We start from the raw sequence: 20,965 nt of genomic DNA, 5'->3' as shown, positions 1-20,965 counted from the left end.
GAAGATTTGTATGGGTTTTCAGAAAAGAAGAGTGAATGTTGGGGTGAAGAGGGTGGTGAGAGTAAGTGAGCTTGGGAAGGAGACTTGTGTGAGGAAGTACCAGGAGAGACTGAGTACAGAATAGAAAAAGGTGAGAACAATGGAAGTAAGGGGAGTGGGGGAGGAATGGGATGTATTTAGGGAATCAGTGATGGATTGCGCAAAAGATGCTTGTGGTATGAGAAGAGTGGGAGGTGGGTTGATTAGAAAGGGTAGTGAGTGTTAGGATGAAGAAGTAAGATTATTAGTGAAAGAGGAAATATTAATATATTATCATTTATTTTTCTTATTATACTTTGTCGCTGTCTTCGCGTTAGCGATGTAGCACAAGGAAACAGACGAAAGAATGGCCCAACCCACCCACATACACATGTATATACATAAATGTCCACACACGCACATATACATACCTATACATCTCAACGTATACATACATATACACACAGAGACATATACATATATACTCATGTACATATTTCATGCTGTCTGCCCTTATTCATTCCCGTCGCCACACTGCCACACATGAAATGACAACCCCTTCCCCCCGCATGTGTGTGAGGTAGTGCTAGGAAAAGACAACAAAGGCCACATTCGTTCACACTCATTCTCTAGTTGTCGTGTATAATGCACCGAAACCACAGCTCCCTTTCCACATCCAGGCCCCACAAAACTTTCCATAGTTTACCCCAGACGCTTCACATGCCCTGGTTCAATCCATTGACAGCGTGTCAACCCTGGTATACCACATCGTTCCAATTCACTCTATTCCTTGCACGCCTTTCACCCTTCTGCATGTTCAGGCCCCGATCACTCAAAATCTTTTTCACTCCATCTTTCCACTTCCAATTTTGTCTCCCACTTCTCCTCGTTCCTGCCACCTTTGACACATATATCCTCTTTGTCAATCTTTCCTCACTCATTCTCTCCATGTGACCAAATCATTTCAAAACACCCTCTTCTGCTCCCTCAACCACACTCTTTTTATTACCACACATCTCTCTTACTCTTTCATTACTTACTCGATGAAACCACCTCACACCACATATTGCCCTCAAATATCTCATTTCCAGCACATCCACCCTCCTCCGCACAACTCTTATCTATAGCCCACGCCTCGCAACCATATAAGATTGTTGGAACCACTATTCCTTCAAACATACCGATAACGTTCTCGACTTCCACACATTTTTCAACGCTCCTCAAACTTTCGCACCCTCCCCCACCCTATGATCCACATCCGCATCCTTGGTTCCATCCGCTGCCAAATCCACTCGCATATATAAAACACTTCACTTCCTCCAGTTTTTCTCCGTTCAAACTTTCCTCCCAATTGACTTGTCCCTCAACCCTACTGTACCTAATAACCTTGCTCTTATTTACATTTATTCTCAACTTTCTTATTTCACACACTTTACCAGACCCAGTCACCAGCTTCTGCAGTTTCTCACCTGAATCAGCCACCAGCGCTGTATCATCAGCGAACAACAACTGACTCACTACTTCCCAAGCTCTTTCATCCACAACAGACTGCATACTTTGTCAATCTTTCCTCACTCATTCTCTCCATGTGACCAAACCATTTCAAAACACCCTCTTCTGCTCCCTCAACCACACTCTTTTTATTACCACACATCTCTCTTACTCTTTCATTACTTACTCGATGAAACCACCTCACACCACATATTGCCCTCAAATATCTCATTTCCAGCACATCCACCCTCCTCCGCACAACTCTTATCTATAGCCCACGCCTCGCAACCATATAAGATTGTTGGAACCACTATTCCTTCAAACATACCGATAACGTTCTCGACTTCCACACATTTTTCAACGCTCCTCAAACTTTCGCACCCTCCCCCACCCTATGATCCACATCCGCATCCTTGGTTCCATCCGCTGCCAAATCCACTCGCATATATAAAACACTTCACTTCCTCCAGTTTTTCTCCGTTCAAACTTTCCTCCCAATTGACTTGTCCCTCAACCCTACTGTACCTAATAACCTTGCTCTTATTCACATTTATTCTCAACTTTCTTCTTTCACACACTTTACCAGACCCAGTCACCAGCTTCTGCAGTTTCTCACCTGAATCAGCCACCAGCGCTGTATCATCAGCGAACAACAACTGACTCACTACTTCCCAAGCTCTTTCATCCACAACAGACTGTATACTTGCCCCTCTTTCCAAAAGTCTTGCATTCACCTCCCAAACAACCCCATCCATAAACAAATTGAACAACCATGGAGACATCACGCACCTCTGCCACAAAATGAACATTCACTGAGAACCAATCTCTTTCTTCTCTTCCTACATGTACACATGCTTTACATCCTCGATAAAAACTTTTCACTGCTTCTAACAACTTGCCTCCCACATCATATATTCTTAATATCTTCCACAGAGCATCTGTATGAACTCTATCATGTACCTTCTCCAGATCCATAAATGCTACATACAAATCCATTTGCTTTTCTGAGAATTTCTTACATACATTCTTCAAAGCAAACACATGTTCCACACATCCTCTACCACTTCTGAAGCCACACTGCTCCTCCCCAATCTGATGCTCTGTACATGCCTTCATGCTCTCAATCAATACCCTCCCATATAACTTCCCAGGAATACTCAACAAACTTATACCTCTGTAATTTGAGCACTCACTTTTATCCCCTTTGCCTTTTTACAGTGGCACTATGCAAGCATTCCGCCAATCCTCAGGCACCTCATCATGAGTCATACATACAGTAAATAACCTTACCAACCAGTCAACAATACAGTCACCCCTTTTTTTAATAAATTCCATTGCAGTACCATCCAAACCCGCTGCCTTGCTGGCTTCCATCTTCCACAAAGCTTTCACTACCTCTTCTCTGTTTACCAAATCATTCTCCCTAATCCTTTCACTTTGCACATCACCTCGACCAAAACACTCTATATCTGCCACTCTGTCATCAAACACATTCAACAAACCTTCAAAATACTCACTCCATCTCCTTCTCACATCACCACTACTTGTTATCACCTCCCCATTAGCCCCCATCACTGAAGTTCCCATTTGTTCCCTTGTCTTACGCACTTTATTTACCTCCTTCCAAAGCATCTTTTTAGTCTCCCTAAAATTTAATGATAATCTCTCACCCCAACTCTCATTTGCCCTCTTTCTCACCTCTTGCACCTTTCTCTTGACCTCCTGCTTCTTTCTTTTATACATCTCCCTGTCATTTGCATTATTTTCATGCAAATATCATCCAAATGCCTCTCTCTTCTCTATCACAAATAGTCTTACTTCTTCATCTCACCACTCACTACCCTTTCTAATCTGCCCTCCTCCTACGCTTCTCATGCCACAAACATCTTTTGTGCAAGCCATCACTGCTTCCCTAAATACATCCCATTCCTCCCCCACTCTCCTTACGTCCTTTGTTCTCACATTTTTCCATTCTGTACTCAGTCTCTCCTAGTACTTCCTCACTCAAGTCCCCTTCCCAAGCTCACTTACTCTCACCACTCTCTTCACCCCAACATTCTCTCTTCTTTTCTGAAAACCTCTACAAATCTTCACTTTCACCTCCACAAGATAATGATCAGACATCCCTCCAGTTGCACCTCTCAGCACATTAACATCCACAAGTCTCTCTTTCACGCACCTATTAGTTAACACATAATCCAATAACGTTCCCTGGCCATTTCTCCTACTTACATACGTATACTTATGCATATCTCTCTTTTTAAACCAGGTATTCCCAATCATTAGTCCATTTTTCAGCACATAAATCTACAAGCTCTTCATTTCCATTTACAACACTGAACACCCCAAGTACACCAATTATTCCCTCAACTGCCACATTACTCACCTTTGCATTGAAATCACCCATGGCTATAACACAGTCTCGTGCATCAGAACTACTAACACACTCACTCAGCTGCTCCCAAAACACTTACCTCTCATGATCTTTTTTCTCATGCCCAGGTGCATATGCACCAATAATCACCCATTTCTCTCCATCCACTTTCAGTTTTACCCACATCAATCGAGAGTTTACTTTCTTACACTATCACATACTTCCACCACTCCTCTTTTAGTAGTGCTACTCCTTCCCTTGCTTTTATCCTCTCACTAACCCCTGACTTTACTCCCAAGACATTTCCAAACCACTCTTCCCCTTTACTTTTGAGCTTCGTTTCAGTCAGAGCCAAAACATCCAGGTTCCTTTCCTCAAACATACTACCTATCTCTCCTTTTTTCTCATCTTGGTTTAAAAAGAGAGATATACATAAGTATACATATGTAAGTAGGAGAGATGGCTAGAGAGTGTTATTGGATAATGTGTTAATTGATAGGCGTGTGAAAGAGAGACTTTTGGATGTTAAAGTGTTGAGAGGTGCAACTGGAGGGATGTCTGATCGTTATATTGTAGAGGCAAAGGTGAAGATTTGTAGAGGTTTTCAGAAAAGAAGAGAGAATGTTGGGGTGAAGAGATTGGTGAAAGTATGTGAGTTTGGGAAGGAGACTTGTGTGAGGAGGTACCGGGAGAGACTGTGCAGAATGGAAAAAGGTGAGAGCAAAGGACGTAAGGGGAGTGGGGAGGAATGGGATGTACTTAGGAAAGCAGTGATAGCTTGCGCAAAAGATGCTTGTGGCATGAGAAGCGTGGGAGGTGGGCAGATTGGAAAGGGTAGTGAGTGGTGGGATTATTAATGAAAGAGAAGACGAGAGGCATTTGGACGATTTTTGCAGGGAAATAGTACAAATGACTGGGAGATGTATAAAAGAAAGAGGCAGAAGGTCAAGAGAAAGGTGTAAGAGGTGAAAAAGAGGGCAAATTAGAGTAGGGACGAGAGAGTATCATTAGATTTTAGGGAGACTAAAAAGATGTTTTGGAACAAGGTAAATAAAGTGCGTAAGACAAGAGAACAAATGGGAACATTGGTGAAGGGGGCTAATAGGGAGGTAATAACAAGTAGTGGTGATGTGAGAAGATGGAGTGAGTATTTTGAAGGTTTGTTGAATGTGTTAGATGATAGAGTGGCAGATATAGGGTGTTTTGGTCGAGGTGGTGTATGAAGTTAGAGGGTTAGGGAGAATGATTTGGTAAACAGAGAAGAGGTAGTGAAAGCTTTGCGGAAGATGAAAGCCGGCAAGGTGGCGGGTTTGGTTGATATTGCACTGGAATTTATTTAAAAAGGGGGTGACTGTGTTGTTGACTGGTTGGTAAGGATATTTAATGTATGTATGGCTCATGGTGAAGTGCCTGAGGATTGGCTGAATGCATGCATAGTGCCATTGTTCAAAGGCAAAGGGGATAAAGGTGAGTGTTCAAATTACAGAGGTATAAGTTTGTTGAGTATTCCTGGGAAATGATATGGGAGGGTATTGATTGAGAGGGTGAAAGCATGTACAGAGCATCAGATTGGGGAAGGGCAGTGTGGTTTCAGAAGTGGTAGAGGATGTGTGGATCAGGTGTTTGCTTTGAAGAATGTATGTGAGAAACACTTAGAAAACAAATGGATTTGTATGTAGAATTTATGGATCTGGAGAAGGCATATGATAGAGATGCTCTGTGGAAGGTATAGTGTGGGAGGTAAGTTGCTAGAAGCAGTGAAAAGTTTTTATCGAGTACATAAGGCATGTGTGTGAGTAGGAAGAGAGGAAATTGATTGGTTCTCAGTGAATGTAGGTTTGCAGCAGGGGTGCGTGATGTCTCCATGGTTGTATGATTTATTTATGGATGGGGTTGTTAGGGAGGTGAATGCAAGAGTTTTAGAGAGGGGCAAGTATGCAATCTGTTGGGGATGAGAGGGTTTAGAAAATGAGTCAGTTGTTGTTCACTGATGATACAGTACTGGTGGCTGATTTGTGTGAGAAACTGCAGAAGCTGGTGGCTGAGTTTGGTAAAGTGTGTGAAAGAGGAAAGCTGAGAGTAAATGTGAATAAGAGCAAGGTTATTAGGTATAGTACGGTTGAGGGACAAGTCATTTGGGAAGTAAGTTTGATTTAGAAAAACGAGGAAGCGAAGTGTTTTATATATCTAGGAGTGGATTTGGCAGTGATGGAACCATGGAAGCGGAATAAGTCACAGGGTGGGGGAGGGGGCGAAAGTTCTTGGAGCATTGAAAAATTTGTGGAAGGCGAGAACATTATCTCGGAAAGCAAAAATGTGTATGTTTGAAGGAATAGTGGTTCCAACAATGTTGTATGGTTGTGAGGTGTGGGCTATAGATAGACTTGTGCTAAGGAGGGTGCATGCGTTGGAAATAAGACGTTTAAGGACAATAATGAAAGGGTGAGAGAGATGTGTAGTAATAAAAAGAGTGTGGTTGAGAGAGCAGAAGAGGGTGTTTTGAAATGGTTTGGCCACATTGAGAGAATGAGTGAGGAAAGATTGACAAAGAGGATATATGTGTCAGAGGTTGATGGGATGAGAAGTGGGAGACCAAATTGGAGTTGGAAGGATGGAGTGAAAAAGATTTTGAGCGATCAGGGCTGGAACATGCAGGAGGGTGAAAGGCGTAGAAGGAATAGAGTGAAGTGGAACAATGTGGTATACCAGGGTCGATGTGCTGTCAATGGATTGAACCAGGGCGTGTGAAGCGTCTGGGTTAAACCATGGAAAGTTTTGTGGGGCCTGGATTTGGAAAGGGAGCTGTGGTTTCAGTGCTTTATACATGACATCTAGAGACTGAGTTTGAACGAATGTGGCCTTTGTTGTCTTTTCCTAGCACTACCTCGCACAATGTGCAGGGGGATGGGGTTGTCATTTCATGTGTGGCAGGGTGGCGATGGGAATGAATAAAGGCAGTAAGTATGAATTATGTACATGTGTATATATGTATATGTGTGTATGTATATATACGTATACATTGAAATGTATGGGTATGTATATGTGCGTGTGTGGACGTGTATGTATATATATGTGTATGTGGTTGGGTTGGACCATTCTTTCGTCTGTTTACTTGCGCTACCTCACTAACACAGGAGACAGCGACAAAGTATACTAATAAAATGATAATAAGAATATAAGTATGCATATGTATGGGCTTTTATGTTTATATGTGTATATGTGCCATTTCTTCGTTTCCTGGTGCTACCTTGCTGTTGTGGGAAACAGTGATCGAGTATAATGAAATATATATATATATATTTTTTTTTTTTTTTCCCCTTTGTCGCTGTCTCCCGCGTTTGCGAGGTAGCGCAAGGAAACAGATGAAAGAAATGGCCCAACCCACCCTCATACACATGCCTTGATTCAATCCACTGACAGCACGTCAACCCCGGTATACCACATCGCTCCAATTCACTCTATTCTTTGCCCTCCTTTCACCTTCCTGCATGTTCAGGCCCCGATCACACAAAATCTTTTTCACTCCATCTTTCCACCTCCAATTTGGTCTCCCTCTTCTCCTCGTTCCCTCCACCTCCGACACATATATCCTCTTGGTCAATATTTCCTCACTCATTCTCTCCATGTGACCAAACCATTTCAAAACACCCTCTTCTGCTCTCTCAACCACGCTCTTTTTATTTCCACACATCTCTCTTACCCTTACGTTACTTACTCGATCAAACCACCTCACACCACACATTGTCCTCAAACATCTCATTTCCAGCACATCCATCCTCCTGCGCACAACTCTATCCATAGTCCACGCCTCGCAACCATACAACATTGTTGGAACCACTATTCCTTCAAACATACCCATTTTTGCTTTCCGAGATAATGTTCTCGACTTCCACACATTCTTCAAGGCTCCCAGAATTTTCGCCCCCTCCCCCACCCTATGATCCACTTCCGCTTCCATGGTTCCATCCGCTGCCAGATCCACTCCCAGATATCTAAAACACTTCACTTCCTCCAGTTTTTCTCCATTCAAACTCACCTCCCAATTGAATTGACCCTCAACCCTACTGTACCTAATAACCTTGCTCTTATTCACATTTACTCTTAACTTTCTTCTTTCACACACTTTACCAAACTCAGTCACCAGCTTCTGCAGTTTCTCACATGAATCAGCCACCAGCGCTGTATCATCAGCGAACAACAACTGACTCACTTCCCAAGCTCTCTCATCCCCAACAGACTTCATACTTGCCCCTCTTTCCAAAACTCTTGCATTCACCTCCCTAACAACCCCATCCATAAACAAATTAAACAACCATGGAGACATCACACACCCCTGCCGCAAACCTACATTCACTGAGAACCAATCACTTTCCTCTCTTCCTACACATACACATGCCTTACATCCTCGATAAAAACTTTTCACTGCTTCTAACAACTTGCCTCCCACACCATATATTCATAATACCTTCCACAGAGCATCTCTATCAACTCTATCATATGCCTTCTCCAGATCCATAAATGCTACATACATACATATATATATAAATATCCTCGATAAAAAACTTTTCACTGCTTCTAACAACTTGCCTCCCACACCATATATTCTTAATACCTTCCACAGAGCATCTCTATCAACTCTATCATATGCCTTCTCCAGATCCATAAATGCTACATACAAATCCATTTGCTTTTCTAAGTATTTCTCACATACATTCTTCAGCGCAAACACCTGATCCACACATCCTCTACCACTTCTGAAACCACACTGCTCTTCCCCAATCTGATGCTCTGTACATGCCTTCACCCTCTCAATCAATACCCTCCCATATAATTTACGTGTACGTGTAGGAAGAGAGGAAAGTGATTGGTTCTCAGTGAATGTAGGCTTGCGGCAGGGGTGTGTGATGTCGCTATGGTTGTTTAATTTGTTTATGGATGGGGTTGTTAGGGAGGTGAATGCAAGAGTTTTGGAAAGAGGGGCAAGTATGAAGTCTGTTGGGGATAAGAGAGCTTGGGAAGTGAGTCAGTTGTTGTTCGCTGATGATACAGCACTGGTGGCTGATTCATGTGAGAAACTGCAGAAGCTGGTGACTGAGTTTGGTAAAGTGTGTGAAAGAAGAAAGTTAAGAGTAAATGTGAATAAGAGCAAGGTAATTAGGTACAGTAGGGTTGAGGGTCAAGTCAATTGGGAGGTAAGTTTGAATTGAGAAAAACTGGAGGAAGTAAAGTATTTTAGATATCTGGGAGTGGATCTGGCAGCGGATGGAACCATGGAAGCGGAAATGGATCATAGGGTGGGGGAGGGGGCGAAAATCCTGGGAGCCTTGAAGAATGTGTGGAAGTCGAGAACATTATCTCGGAAAGCAAAAATGGGTATGTTTGAAGGAATAGTGGTTCCAACAATGTTGTATGGTTGCGAGGCGTGGGCTATGGATAGAGTTGTGCGCAGGAGGATGGATGTGCTGGAAATGAGATGTTTGAGGACATTGTGTGGTGTGAGGTGGTTTGATCGAGTAAGTAACATAAGGGTAAGAGAGATGTGTGGAAATAAAAAGTGCGTGGTTGAGAGAGCAGAAGAGGGTGTTTTGAAATGGTTTGGGCACATGGAGAGAATGAGTGAGGAAAGATTGACCAAGAGGATATATGTGTCAGAGGTGGAGGGAACGAGGAGAAGTGGGAGACCAAATTGGAGGTGGAAAGATGGAGTGAAAAAGATTTTGTGTGATCGGGGCCTGAACATGAAGGAGGGTGAAAGGAGGGCAAGGAATAGAGTGAATTGGATCGATGTGATATACCGGGGTTGACGTGCTGTCAGTGGATTGAATCAGGGTATGTGAAGCGTCTAGGGTAAACCATGGAAAGCTGTGTAGGTATGTATATTTGCATGTGTGGATGTATGTATATACATGTGTATGGGGGTGGGTTGGGCCATTTCTTTCACCTGTTTCCTTGCGCTACCTCGCAAACGCGGGAGACAGCGACAAAGCAGAAAAAAAAGTATACTTATGTAAGTAGGAGAGATGGCCAGAGAGCGTTATTGGATTACGTGTTAATTGACAGGCGCGTGAAAGAGAGACTTTTGGATGTTAATGTGCTGAGAGGTGCAACTGGAGGGATGTCTGATCATTATCTTGTGGAGGCTAAGGTGAAGATTTGTATGGGTTTTCAGAAAAGAAGAGTGAATGTTGGGGTGAAGAGGGTGGTGAGAGTAAGTGAGCTTGGGAAGGAGACTTGTGTGAGGAAGTACCAGGAGGGACTGAGTACAGAATGGAAAAAGGTGAGAACAATGGAAGTAAGGGGAGTGGGGGAGGAATGGGATGTATTTAGGGAATCAGTGATGGATTGCACAAAAGATGCTTGTTGCATGAGAAGAGTGGGAGATGGGTTGATTAGAAAGGGTAGTGAGTGGTGGGATGAAGAAGTAAGAGTATTAGTGAAAGAGAAGAGAGAGGCATTTGGATGATTTTTGCAGGGAAAAAATGCAATTGAGTGGGAGATGTATAAAAGAAAGAGACAGGAGGTCAAGAGAAAGGTGCAAGAGATGAAAAAAAGGGCAAATGAGAGTTGGGGTGAGAGAGTATCATTAAATTTTAGGGAGAATAAAAAGATGTTCTGGAAGGAGGTAAATAAAGTGCATAAGACAAGGGAGCAAATGGGAACTTCAGTGAAGGGCGCAAATAGGGAGGTGATAACAAGTAGTGGTGAAGTGAGAAGGAGATGGAGTGAGTATTTTGAAGGTTTGTTGAATGTGTTTGATGATAGAGTGGCAGATATAGGGTGTTTTGGTCGAGGTGGTGTGCAAAGTGAGAGGGTTAGGGAAAATGATTTGGTAAACAGAGAAGATGTAGTAAAAGCTTTGCGGAAGATGAAAGCCGGCAAGGCAGCAGGTTTGGATGGTATTGCAGTGGAATTTATTAAAAAAGGGGGTGACTGTATTGTTGACTGGTTGGTAAGGTTATTTAATGTATGTATGACTCATGGTGAGGTGCCTGAGGATTGGCGGAATGCGTGCATAGTGCCATTGTACAAAGGCAAAGGGGATAAGAGTGAGTGCTCAAATTACAGAGGTATAAGTTTGTTGAGTATTCCTGGTAGATTATATGGGAGGGTATTGATTGAGAGGGTGAAGGCATGTACAGAGCATCAGATTGGGGAAGAGCAGTGTGGTTTCAGAAGTGGTAGAGGATGTGTGGATCAGGTGTTTGCTTTGAAGAATGTATGTGAGAAATACTTAGAAAAGCAAATGGATTTGTATGTAGCATTTATGGATCTGGAGAAGGCGTATGATAGAGTTGATAGAGATGCTCTGTGGAAGGTATTAAGAATATATGGTGTGGGAGGCAAGTTGTTAGAAGCAGTGAAAAGTTTTTATCGAGGAGGTAAGGCATGTGTACGTGTAGGAAGAGAGGAAAGTGATTGGTTCTCAGTGAATGTAGGTTTGCGGCAGGGGTGTGTAATGTCTCCATGGTTGTTTAATTTGTTTATGGATGGGGTTGTTAGGGAGGTGAATGCAAGAGTTTTGGAAAGAGGGGCAAGTATGAAGTCTGTTGGGGATGAGAGAGCTTGGGAAGGGAGTCAGTTGTTGTTCGCTGATGATACAGCGCTGGTGGCTGATTCATGTGAGAAACTGCAGAAGCTGGTGACTGAGTTTGGTAAAGTGTGTGAAAGAAGAAAGTTAAGAGTAAATGTGAATAAGAGCAAGGTTATTAGGTATAGTAGGGTTGAGGGTCAAGTCAATTGGGAGGTAAGTTTGAATGGAGAAAAACTGGAGGAAGTAAAGTGTTTTAGATATCTGGGGGTGGATCTGGCAGCGGATGGAACCATGGAAGCGGAAGTGGATCATAGGATGGGGGAGTGGGCGAAAATTCTGGGAGCCTTGAAGAATGTGTGGAAGTCGAGAACATTATCTCGGAAAGCAAAAATGGGTATGTTTGAAGGAATAGTGGTTCCAACAATGTTGTATGGTTGCGAGGCGTGGGCTATGGATAGAGTGGTGTGCAGGAGGATGGATGTGCTGGAAATGAGATGTTTGAGGACAATATGCGGTGTGAGGTGGTTTGATCGAGTAAGTAACGTAAGGGTAAGAGAGATGTGTGGAAATAAAAAGAGCGTGGTTGAGAGAGCAGAAGAGGGTGTTTTGAAATGGTTTGGGCACATGGAGAGAATGAGTGAGGAAAGATTGACCAAGAGGATATATGTGTCGGAGGTGGAGGGAACGAGGAGAAGAGGGAGACCAAATTGGAGGTGGAAAGATGGAGTGAAAAAGATTTTGTGTGATCGGGGCCTGAACATGCAGGAGGGTGAAAGGAGGGCAAGGAATAGAGTGAATTGGAGCAATGTGGTATACTGGGGTTGACGTGCTGTCAGTGGATTGAATCAGGGCATGTGAAGCGTCTGGGGTAAACTATGGAAAGCTGTGTAGGTATGTATATTTGCGTGTGTGGACGTATGTATATACATGTGTATGGGGGTGGGTTGGCCCATTTCTTTCGTCTGTTTCCTTGCGCTACCTCACAAACGCGGGAGACAGCGACAAAGCAAAAAAAAAAAAATATATATATATATATATATATATATATATATATATATATATATATATATATATATATATGAAATATTAAAGCATTTAACCTAACATAAACTATGTGACTGTTATATTGTGCTGAAGTTAATGCAAAGGTAGATCCCTGGTGCCAGTGTGGTAGAGGAAGAGTGGAGTAAGTTACAGCAATGAAATTTATTAAATGATACTACTCACTGTATGAGTGGTACTATCAGAAGCAAGCACCTATAGTAACCAAAGCAACACTTGGTAGCCATTTCAATATAAGGTATTGGTAGGGAGTTCAAAATAAGCCCTCGAACGTGAGCTCTCAAGTGATGATTCCTGATGCTTACTACAAAAGTTGTCATGGATAGTCCCAGCATTTAAAGGCTCAAGTATGTCCTCAACTGCTGAGGTCTTTCCATTGTCAGGAGCCCATGGTTTAAGGAGCAGTTGTCATAAGTACATCTGAAAATTAATAAATCTTATGAAAATCCTCTGAAGGGAAATGAATGCATCACATATTCAAACCATATACTTTATATTGAGAGATTTAAAGCAAGGATGGTTAAATGTTTGAAGCATCGTAGAGTAACATAAACATGAAAATATTAGAAAATTTATGAAATTATTTTTCATGTTTCAGGTCAGTATCATTGATTTTTAGGCCATGTGAGATGGTTAAGGCTCATTACACTGTTGGAAATTATTATTGCCTTTTCATGTGAAATCTGTCTTGCTTTGTAATCACAGACACTAGTCTGCGTAGGAGTTTGTCAGACATCTTGTAAACAGTTGAGACCTACAGTTATTTACATACCTACCTCTGATGTCAGTTATTGTTATGAGTTGACAAGTTTCTTTGGGAAGCTGGAATATTTTTTATCTATATCTTGATGAAATACTGCCTGAGGGGTTAAGCTAAACTGCCACTTAGCTAGACCAATTTGTAGCATGCTTTTTAGCTTTCAAGATACAGTTGGTACATTGCACACTTGATATCTTCACATGAGCAGTTTGTTGAACAGAAGAAAAATAATCTTCTTATGTTACAAGGTTTTTCTTTTCTTTTGCTAGGTAAGTTAAAGGATTGGGTTTCCATTGTTCACAGGTTATTGAACCTCAGAAGTTTTACAAACGAAACTGATTTCCTAAAGACAACCTACCCACAAATCATTCTTCAAGTCATCCTTCCTGGAAATCATATCATGTATATGGAGTACATATCTCATCTTTATATTACCGTAATACTCTAGTTTCCCTCATAACATAAAATGCTCCTTTACTCTACATAAGAGCAATTTATAATATATGTATTAAATCTTGATATTGTGTTATTTCTTCAAAACAGAAAAATGCGACAGAGTGAGGGCAGTTTGGTTGTTGTACCCCCCGCCTCCAGTGGTAAAAGAAAATCAGGACGCAAATCCACTATGGAATGTATTTAAGCTTAGCTTTGTGATTTTAGAAATAGATAGATTAAGGTGATTAGGAAGAATATAAGGGCTTTTAAACCAGAGTTTGAAAGATATGTAATATTTAATGGAGATTTTTGTTATTTTTATTATATGCCATATCATGAAGCAAGAACAATTAGTTTAGAAAAACGCTATCAAAATTACCTTGACTACAGTATTATCTACTTTTTGGTGATACCTTGTCAGTAGGATTGGTGGTAAATATCTTTTCTAAATAGATTTACTACATAGTATCATCACACACTCTCTTTTATAAAAACTAAAAAAGTAGTTATGATCTTGATGATGCAAGTTCTCATTGTACAGTACAATTAATGCTAGACTTTGTAATAAAGTTGAAGAAGCTATGAACTTTTTCTCATTTGTATTTTAATTTGATGAGGTTTTTGCCAGAAATATAACTCAAAGATTTTGATGTGCAGTAGTGAACCCCTCTTAAGTGTCCGAGATGACTAAATTTGGATTCTGAAACTGTGCTTGAGATGGCCTTAGAGAAAACCTTTGAAGACTCTAAAAAGACCTAATCTGTGCATGAAACTATATCATAAGTTATGAAGGGATAAGGGGACTCCTTTCCTTTGATTTACGTCACAGTATTAGCAGGGAAACTTTTATGTAATTTTACATAGGTTTAGATGCACTTTCTAAGTAGCATTATTTTTAACAAGATAGACACACCACATATTCTGTTCTGTTATCTATTTTTTTTTTTTGTGCATTGATACTTTTACTGATACACGTCAGGGCAAGTTCAATCATTTGATTTTGATGCTGAGTATCATTTTGTTTATTAGCTGTTCATTTACAAGATTTTGCATAGTCTTGATAGTATGAGCAACAGAGTTGCGTAATTTGTGGAACATGTAACAGGTAGTTAGTTGTGGTACTTCTCGTTTTATAATATATTCTTGAGGGAGGGAACTGCACAGTTGGACAGACATGATACTCAGCTTTTCTACACTGGAGTGTCTGGAAGTATGGCATTGGGTCAGATGCATTGAGTGTGCTTCCCACAAGATGTATAACATGGTCTTGGTTATTTTCTGATAGACTTAAGTACATAGGGTTTTGTATCCCTTAGCTTGTAGGTAATGCACAGGTATGCAGATATTTTAGGACATTTAGGTGCAGTGTCTTTCACCTGTTTACTGAAAGAACATTTTCCATCTGTCTTTTCATAGTATATTTACTGACAAGTTATATGCCAACTTACTTTCATCAGGACCTATAATAGAGTTTTTAATGTAGCACCATTGTGAGATAACCCTCAACTGAGTTTTTTAATGAGCAGCAATGATGTCATCCTAAACACAGGATGCTTCTAGGTTCCATCAGTGTGATTTTCCATTTTGCTTGCTTCCATGTGCAGAAAAGCATTGTGTGGAATTATCCATCAAAGCACAGGTCTCAGAGTAAGCATTCCATTGAAGCAATCTTATCACACTGTTTTGGGGCACCCTATCTCTTAAGGCATGCTTGCATGAGGAATAACTTCTGAGTACAATGTGGAAAGAATATCTTTATATATTTTTCAAGAAGCATTGAAAATTCCCAGTCCTTTGTGTTAAGCACTGTCAAATGTTCCAAAATATTTAAGGCTAAAACATGAGTATTCATTCCTCACAGAATTCCGGTTTCATTTTGTGGTCATCTGCATTAGTAAAAGTAGTAAAAAGCCAGACTTTTCATTGTTAAGTGATCATTATCAAGATCTTTTATTGCTTTTTAAATTTTTTCATACTGAAGGCTCGTTGTGGAAAAAGTCCTGATTGAGTCCAGGCTTCATATGAAGCACAAAGAAAGGACCAGAAAAATTGAGAAATACTTTCTCTGTTTCTGCCTTCTTTTAGGAAGCAAAATTAAGTAAAAGAAAAGAAAAGTCGAGAAAGTAAAGACATAAAGGAAATTGACCCCTTTGTGCCTCCACACCTCCAACGCTACAGTTCCCTTCCCTCTTTAAATCACTTTGAATATACAGTGATTCACAGCAAGAAAAGAATAGGCAAGAGAAAATGTTTGTTAGAACAGGATACGTATATGTGGAGAGATGTTAGGACTAGCCTGGTAGCCTTGTTTAATCACAAAATAGGATCATCAATTTTAACATGGAGAATTTAAGATGATGCAGGGTGCTGCTTTAATATTTCTTGGTCTGGATGTTGCACTTTTTTGACACCTGCTGTCTACACCTGCTGAGTTGGTCTATAGTTCTCAACTAATTTTATTTTTTTGTCTACAATATCACCGAGTTTACTGGCTGAGTTTGGTGTTAAATGCAAACTTGAATGAGCACTGCTTATGTAAGTATGATTAAGGGGTTACTTTTTGATATCTTATCTAATCTGGAATTCTATGTAGTGTATTTTCTGTCAGATTTGTGTGAGATAAGTAAATATTTAAAAATCACTTAAAGGAAACACTCATAACCCTTGAATGGCAGGCATGTTTTGGAAATTCCATCATGGATTTTGCAAAAGAAAAAAAATTAGATAGCAGTCCATCATTCAAAAGTAACAGAAAATACACAAAGTTGTATTCTCTCTTTGTGGTGGCCTGGTTCAGTGCAAAGTGAGCCTCCAGAGGGTGTATGATTGACATGCTTGACAGCTTTTGTTAAGAGGTGATGCTCCTTTCTGCTGAGCTTGCTTTATATTGTGCTCATATTTGGTGAGTAGGCACAACATTAGATATAATGAAAAAAAATGTAAATGTTTAAACTTCTACACCAAAATTAAGTTTGAGGGAGATTGGATCACAAGTGTAGGGAGGATATCTAAACCTTTGTTTATTTATTCTGAAAATGCTGGTCTTATTTCATACATACTTAATTCATTACATGCAAATGTAAGAGGATTGAGTGGCCATGGATTTTTTTGGCCCAAGCAACTTTTAACAAGGATCTCATTACCCCACAATTATATAGATAGAAAATTATGTACATTTGTAACATAATTTTTTCCATAAGTGCAGTTCAGTGTGACACCTTTTTTTCTCTCTTCCTTTTTTTAACCCACTAAAATCACAAGGTCAGATACTTCTTCACACTTCTCATGTAATTCTTCACTTTCCTGACTAACTGATACATATCATAAGTGTTCCTCCTAATGAAGTTGGTCATCCAACAAAAGGACTTACTTTCTGTATCACTGTGTATACACGATCATCATACGGAAGATGATGCACTTATAATGGTGATTGTCAGGGTAATAAGGATAGCAAGTATTTTCCCTTTCATTCATAGTGTTAGAAGAAACCTTTACAGACTACTAGTGGTTGGATGTTTCAGCAGATGCAGGAAAAGTTGGTATGTAAACTGTTGTTGGCCGCTGTTTTTTGAAAGCACAACATTTGATGTCTGCTGCTGTTTAAGAGCCAAAAAGGATCTGTCAGTGTTTATTCTTTGATTTAGTATTGTTATAAGGGCAAATCAAGAAGTATTTAGATTTTTATGTATGATATTTTGTTCAAATCAGACAGTAGTGTCCTTCTCTGTTTAAGGAAGTGGTAGTACAACATACATACTGTACAGACTGTAAAGAGTAGCCAATAGACAGTTTTGATAAGTATCTCATCAGTCTTTTAGTATAGCCTTTTCCCAGTTCCCTTCGGGGATGGTATTATATCCCTTATGAAAAATATGTTGCTTTATTAATAGATAAGGGTTGGATGAAAGTTTAATACGTTTTATTCCTATGACCAGCATATAGTCACAAACATTGCTTTGAGATCTGTGGATGCATTCTGGTTGAAGGAGATCTAGTATTTATTTTGTTTTTACTGCCATCTTTGCATTTAATGAAGTATGTTCCTCCAGCCATCTTAAGTGTAGAACATCAGTGATTTTGTTTTAAACTAGTTCATGAACTTTAACACTGGAAGGTCAGAGAATATTCACCATTCTTCTCTTCTTAGCACAGAATGCTCACTTACTTCCCTGCAGCTAATGATTTTTTGGTGATTAACTGGCTATATCACAGAAGTGGCATTATAACAGGATCTGTCTGCTTAGACTGACTGATCATTTAGAATTTCTCTCATCACCTGCAAAGGTCATTAGAAGTGAACTGCCTAAAATGAACAGAACTACTGCACTAAGCATATCAGAGTCCAGAGTCCATTTGGCAAACCAGATTTCGGAGTCAACCTTTCCCTTTGTTTTTGCTTTTTCTTTTTTTCTTTTTTTTTTTGCATTTTTTAGTTTATGGCAAGACTGCATGAGTAATGAAATTAGAAGAGTACTTCTTAGATATGACCATAAAATCAATGAATGACAGGTTTTAGTTTCATTATATTCTTTCTAGTACTTTAATTTGTATTTTTCAATGTCTAAAGTGTCATGTATTTCACTTTTGATAAGATTGCTTTAAATTGATGGACAAAATGCATACTTTACTCTTATCTTTTCCCTTTATAACACATGCTACATTGGTTAAGGATCCAAGTAATAGACTGGTACAAAGCAGGATTGATCCTGGCTGAAGAGATAACAAGTGTTTCATTTGTAAATACTGTGATTGGCTGGTCTAATAAAGCTGTTACAGATTGCAGATAATATATCAAGATAGTTGGGATAACTATAATAGGACCTGAACAAGACTATTAAGCATGTAAGAGCACAGGAATTAGTGTCGTCTGATACAATACAACTGTTTGAAAATCATCCTTTTCCCTTCCATTTTTTTCATTTTCATTTCACTGAATGAGTGTGAGTGATTGAATAAGTAAAGTTCCTGTAAAACATACATAAAATCAGTCCATGCCAGTGTGTTGTATGCCTTTCTCAGGTATCGGATGAATCGCATTGCCATAGAATTTCCTAGTGGTGCCATTATTGTTTTCTTTCATGACATCACATTTTAGTTTACATTTTATTCTTTTACATTTCAATTGAAATCTGACATTTTATTTTTCAGTTTTTAATAGATTAACCAATGGTCCGATACTCTGACTGTACAAACTGAAAAATGCCTGCAATAGCACATGAATAAGGTGTAAGTTATAATGTATGGGTCAGGGGTACAGCAAAATATGATATATAAATTTAGGGTACCTTCACTAAAAAAGGAAAACCACTGTGTCAAATCATTCCAATATTTGATATATTTTTTATTGACTGAAGTGCAGTGTATTTCAGTTTAAAGAATATCAATTTCTAACTACTATAGAATAAAATGCGAGCATTACAGAAATACTATCATCTTTTGTTCTTTCCTTTATAGTGTCATGTACAGGTTGATAAGGATCCAAGTAATAACACAGTTTTATGATGCATTTTATCAACTTTTGTACTTTAATAGATGCTCATAATTTTTGTGCATGATGGTATCAAAATACAAATTTTATAGATTTGGAGTTGGCCATGTTTTCATACAGAAGGAACATACAGAATGTCTTCAGAAATGTCAAATGTAGTATGTGAAACCAGAGTTTTCTTGGATTGGTCCTTACATTGCTTCTCTTTCTGTGGTTTACATGAATTATGTATCTGAAAATGAATTCAGAGATATACCATTACTCTAGTTCATGCACATATTTACTGTACAGTAGTGTAATTTGATAGCCTTAGATTATTAATCATATGTTTATATTAATAATGAAAGTAATGTAACTGATTTGTACAAAATTTAATGTGAATGAACTTTTTAGTTATCACTATTAAATGTGTGACTGTGTATAACTGCATGCTTGACATACAGTGGGAGAGTTTATCCTAGAGTATGTCTTTTTCTTAGTGTAATGTTTTTGAACTTGCCTGAGAGCCATATTAAACACAAAGATTAATGTAAATGATACTGTATCTTTCACCTTAGCAAGTTGTAACCCTCTTGCTTATTATTCCATTTAGTTTGAACTATATGAACTCTAAATCTGTCCTGTGTCATGCACAGTGGTACCAAAAAATAAGGACGTTTTCATTTTATACCAGCTTACTGTTAGTTATCTCTATCCTGCTTTTTGTTTCACAAGTACCTTTACCACTTAGAATTAGTCTGTCTATCTGTCTCTCTGCTGCCCAAACCCTCTGGGAATTCCGGTGCTGCTTTTTAGCCTTTTAAGTGCCTCACCCTCAAGAGGCCACTGGCAGGGGGCAGCTCTAGCTCAGTGTTTCTTACTTAGCACAAAAGTACAGACTCATTGTCCTCACATTAACCTTACATGATTTTGGAACTAATTAAAACACTGTCTTTATACAGCAAGTATCATTCAATTTAGCCTTGGATTTCTAGGAATCTATGAGTATCTATTTCCTTTGAAACCAATGATTCACATTTTTCATCATCCCTTCATCAAGAGCTAGGGGCAAGTTCTCATTTTTTATCCAGACATCACCTTAGAGTGCAGGTAAATGAGGGAAATGTTTACTAACCTCAAACTTTTGCTGTTACCCTGCCTTCATCTGATAAAAGTCCCATTCCCCATGATGTAACTGGCAGTGATGAGAGCTTGGAAGGAAGTGCTTGGTGATTCAGTTCAGCGAGACCTAAATTTGACAGCACATTACAGTTTGTATTTAACAGTCTGGATTGTATACACTAACTGGATAACTTAGTTTGCTACTCAGTGAGTGTTTATCCCTGTATCCAAGTCAATACATGAAAATATTTTCTCGATCTGGACATCTACCTTTCTTTCATCAGTGGCCATGTCATTCTGTATTTGCCAAAGAATATCAACAACAAAATGGAAATCTTTTCCAAACATGCAAGTCCATAATTCTGCAATGACTGACTAAAGGAGTCTCAGAAATATTTGGCAAGAGTGCATCAACAATAGCAAGGAGTAAAGACACTATCTGCCATTCTATAAGACCTAATGAAGAAAACCCTGATCCATTTGTTTTAGTGCACAAATGCATCAAGGCTATCCTTAAGTCTTTAAAGCAGCTGCTATGGTTTTGGGTATCCCTGGTGCCTCATCAATAGCACCATCAGATGATACTAAAATGATTAGAATGATCTGAAAAAGGTGCAACATACCTTTACGCAAATCGAATGTAAGAGTTTAATCATAGGAAATGTTTTCCCTACCTTGAGCATATATGCATCTATCTCCCATAGA

General features: G+C 39.5%; 1 protein-coding gene and 1 long non-coding RNA gene across 2 annotated transcripts in view; one reads left to right on the top strand and one right to left on the bottom strand.

The window, feature by feature from the left end:
* Window positions 1-19,693, top strand: part of LOC139766157 (uncharacterized) — a 137,730-nt gene extending 118,037 nt beyond the window's left edge. The window contains exon 11 of the mRNA XM_071694429.1: window positions 13,780-19,693. Within this exon, the coding sequence (XP_071550530.1) occupies window positions 13,780-13,876 (97 nt within the window). The 3' untranslated portion in view covers window positions 13,877-19,693. The remainder of the gene's footprint in view (window positions 1-13,779) is intronic.
* A 132-nt stretch (window positions 19,694-19,825) lies between these two features.
* LOC139766158 (uncharacterized) overlaps window positions 19,826-20,965 on the bottom strand; it is a 101,354-nt gene continuing 100,214 nt past the window's right edge. The window contains exon 4 of the long non-coding RNA XR_011716816.1: window positions 19,826-20,387. This is a non-coding gene — a long non-coding RNA (uncharacterized lncRNA). The remainder of the gene's footprint in view (window positions 20,388-20,965) is intronic.

The sequence above is a fragment of the Panulirus ornatus genome, chromosome 57, assembly GCF_036320965.1.
Source record: "Panulirus ornatus isolate Po-2019 chromosome 57, ASM3632096v1, whole genome shotgun sequence".
In the NCBI taxonomy this organism is placed as follows: domain Eukaryota; kingdom Metazoa; phylum Arthropoda; class Malacostraca; order Decapoda; family Palinuridae; genus Panulirus; species Panulirus ornatus.
This window is presented reverse-complemented; position numbering and strand designations above follow the sequence as displayed.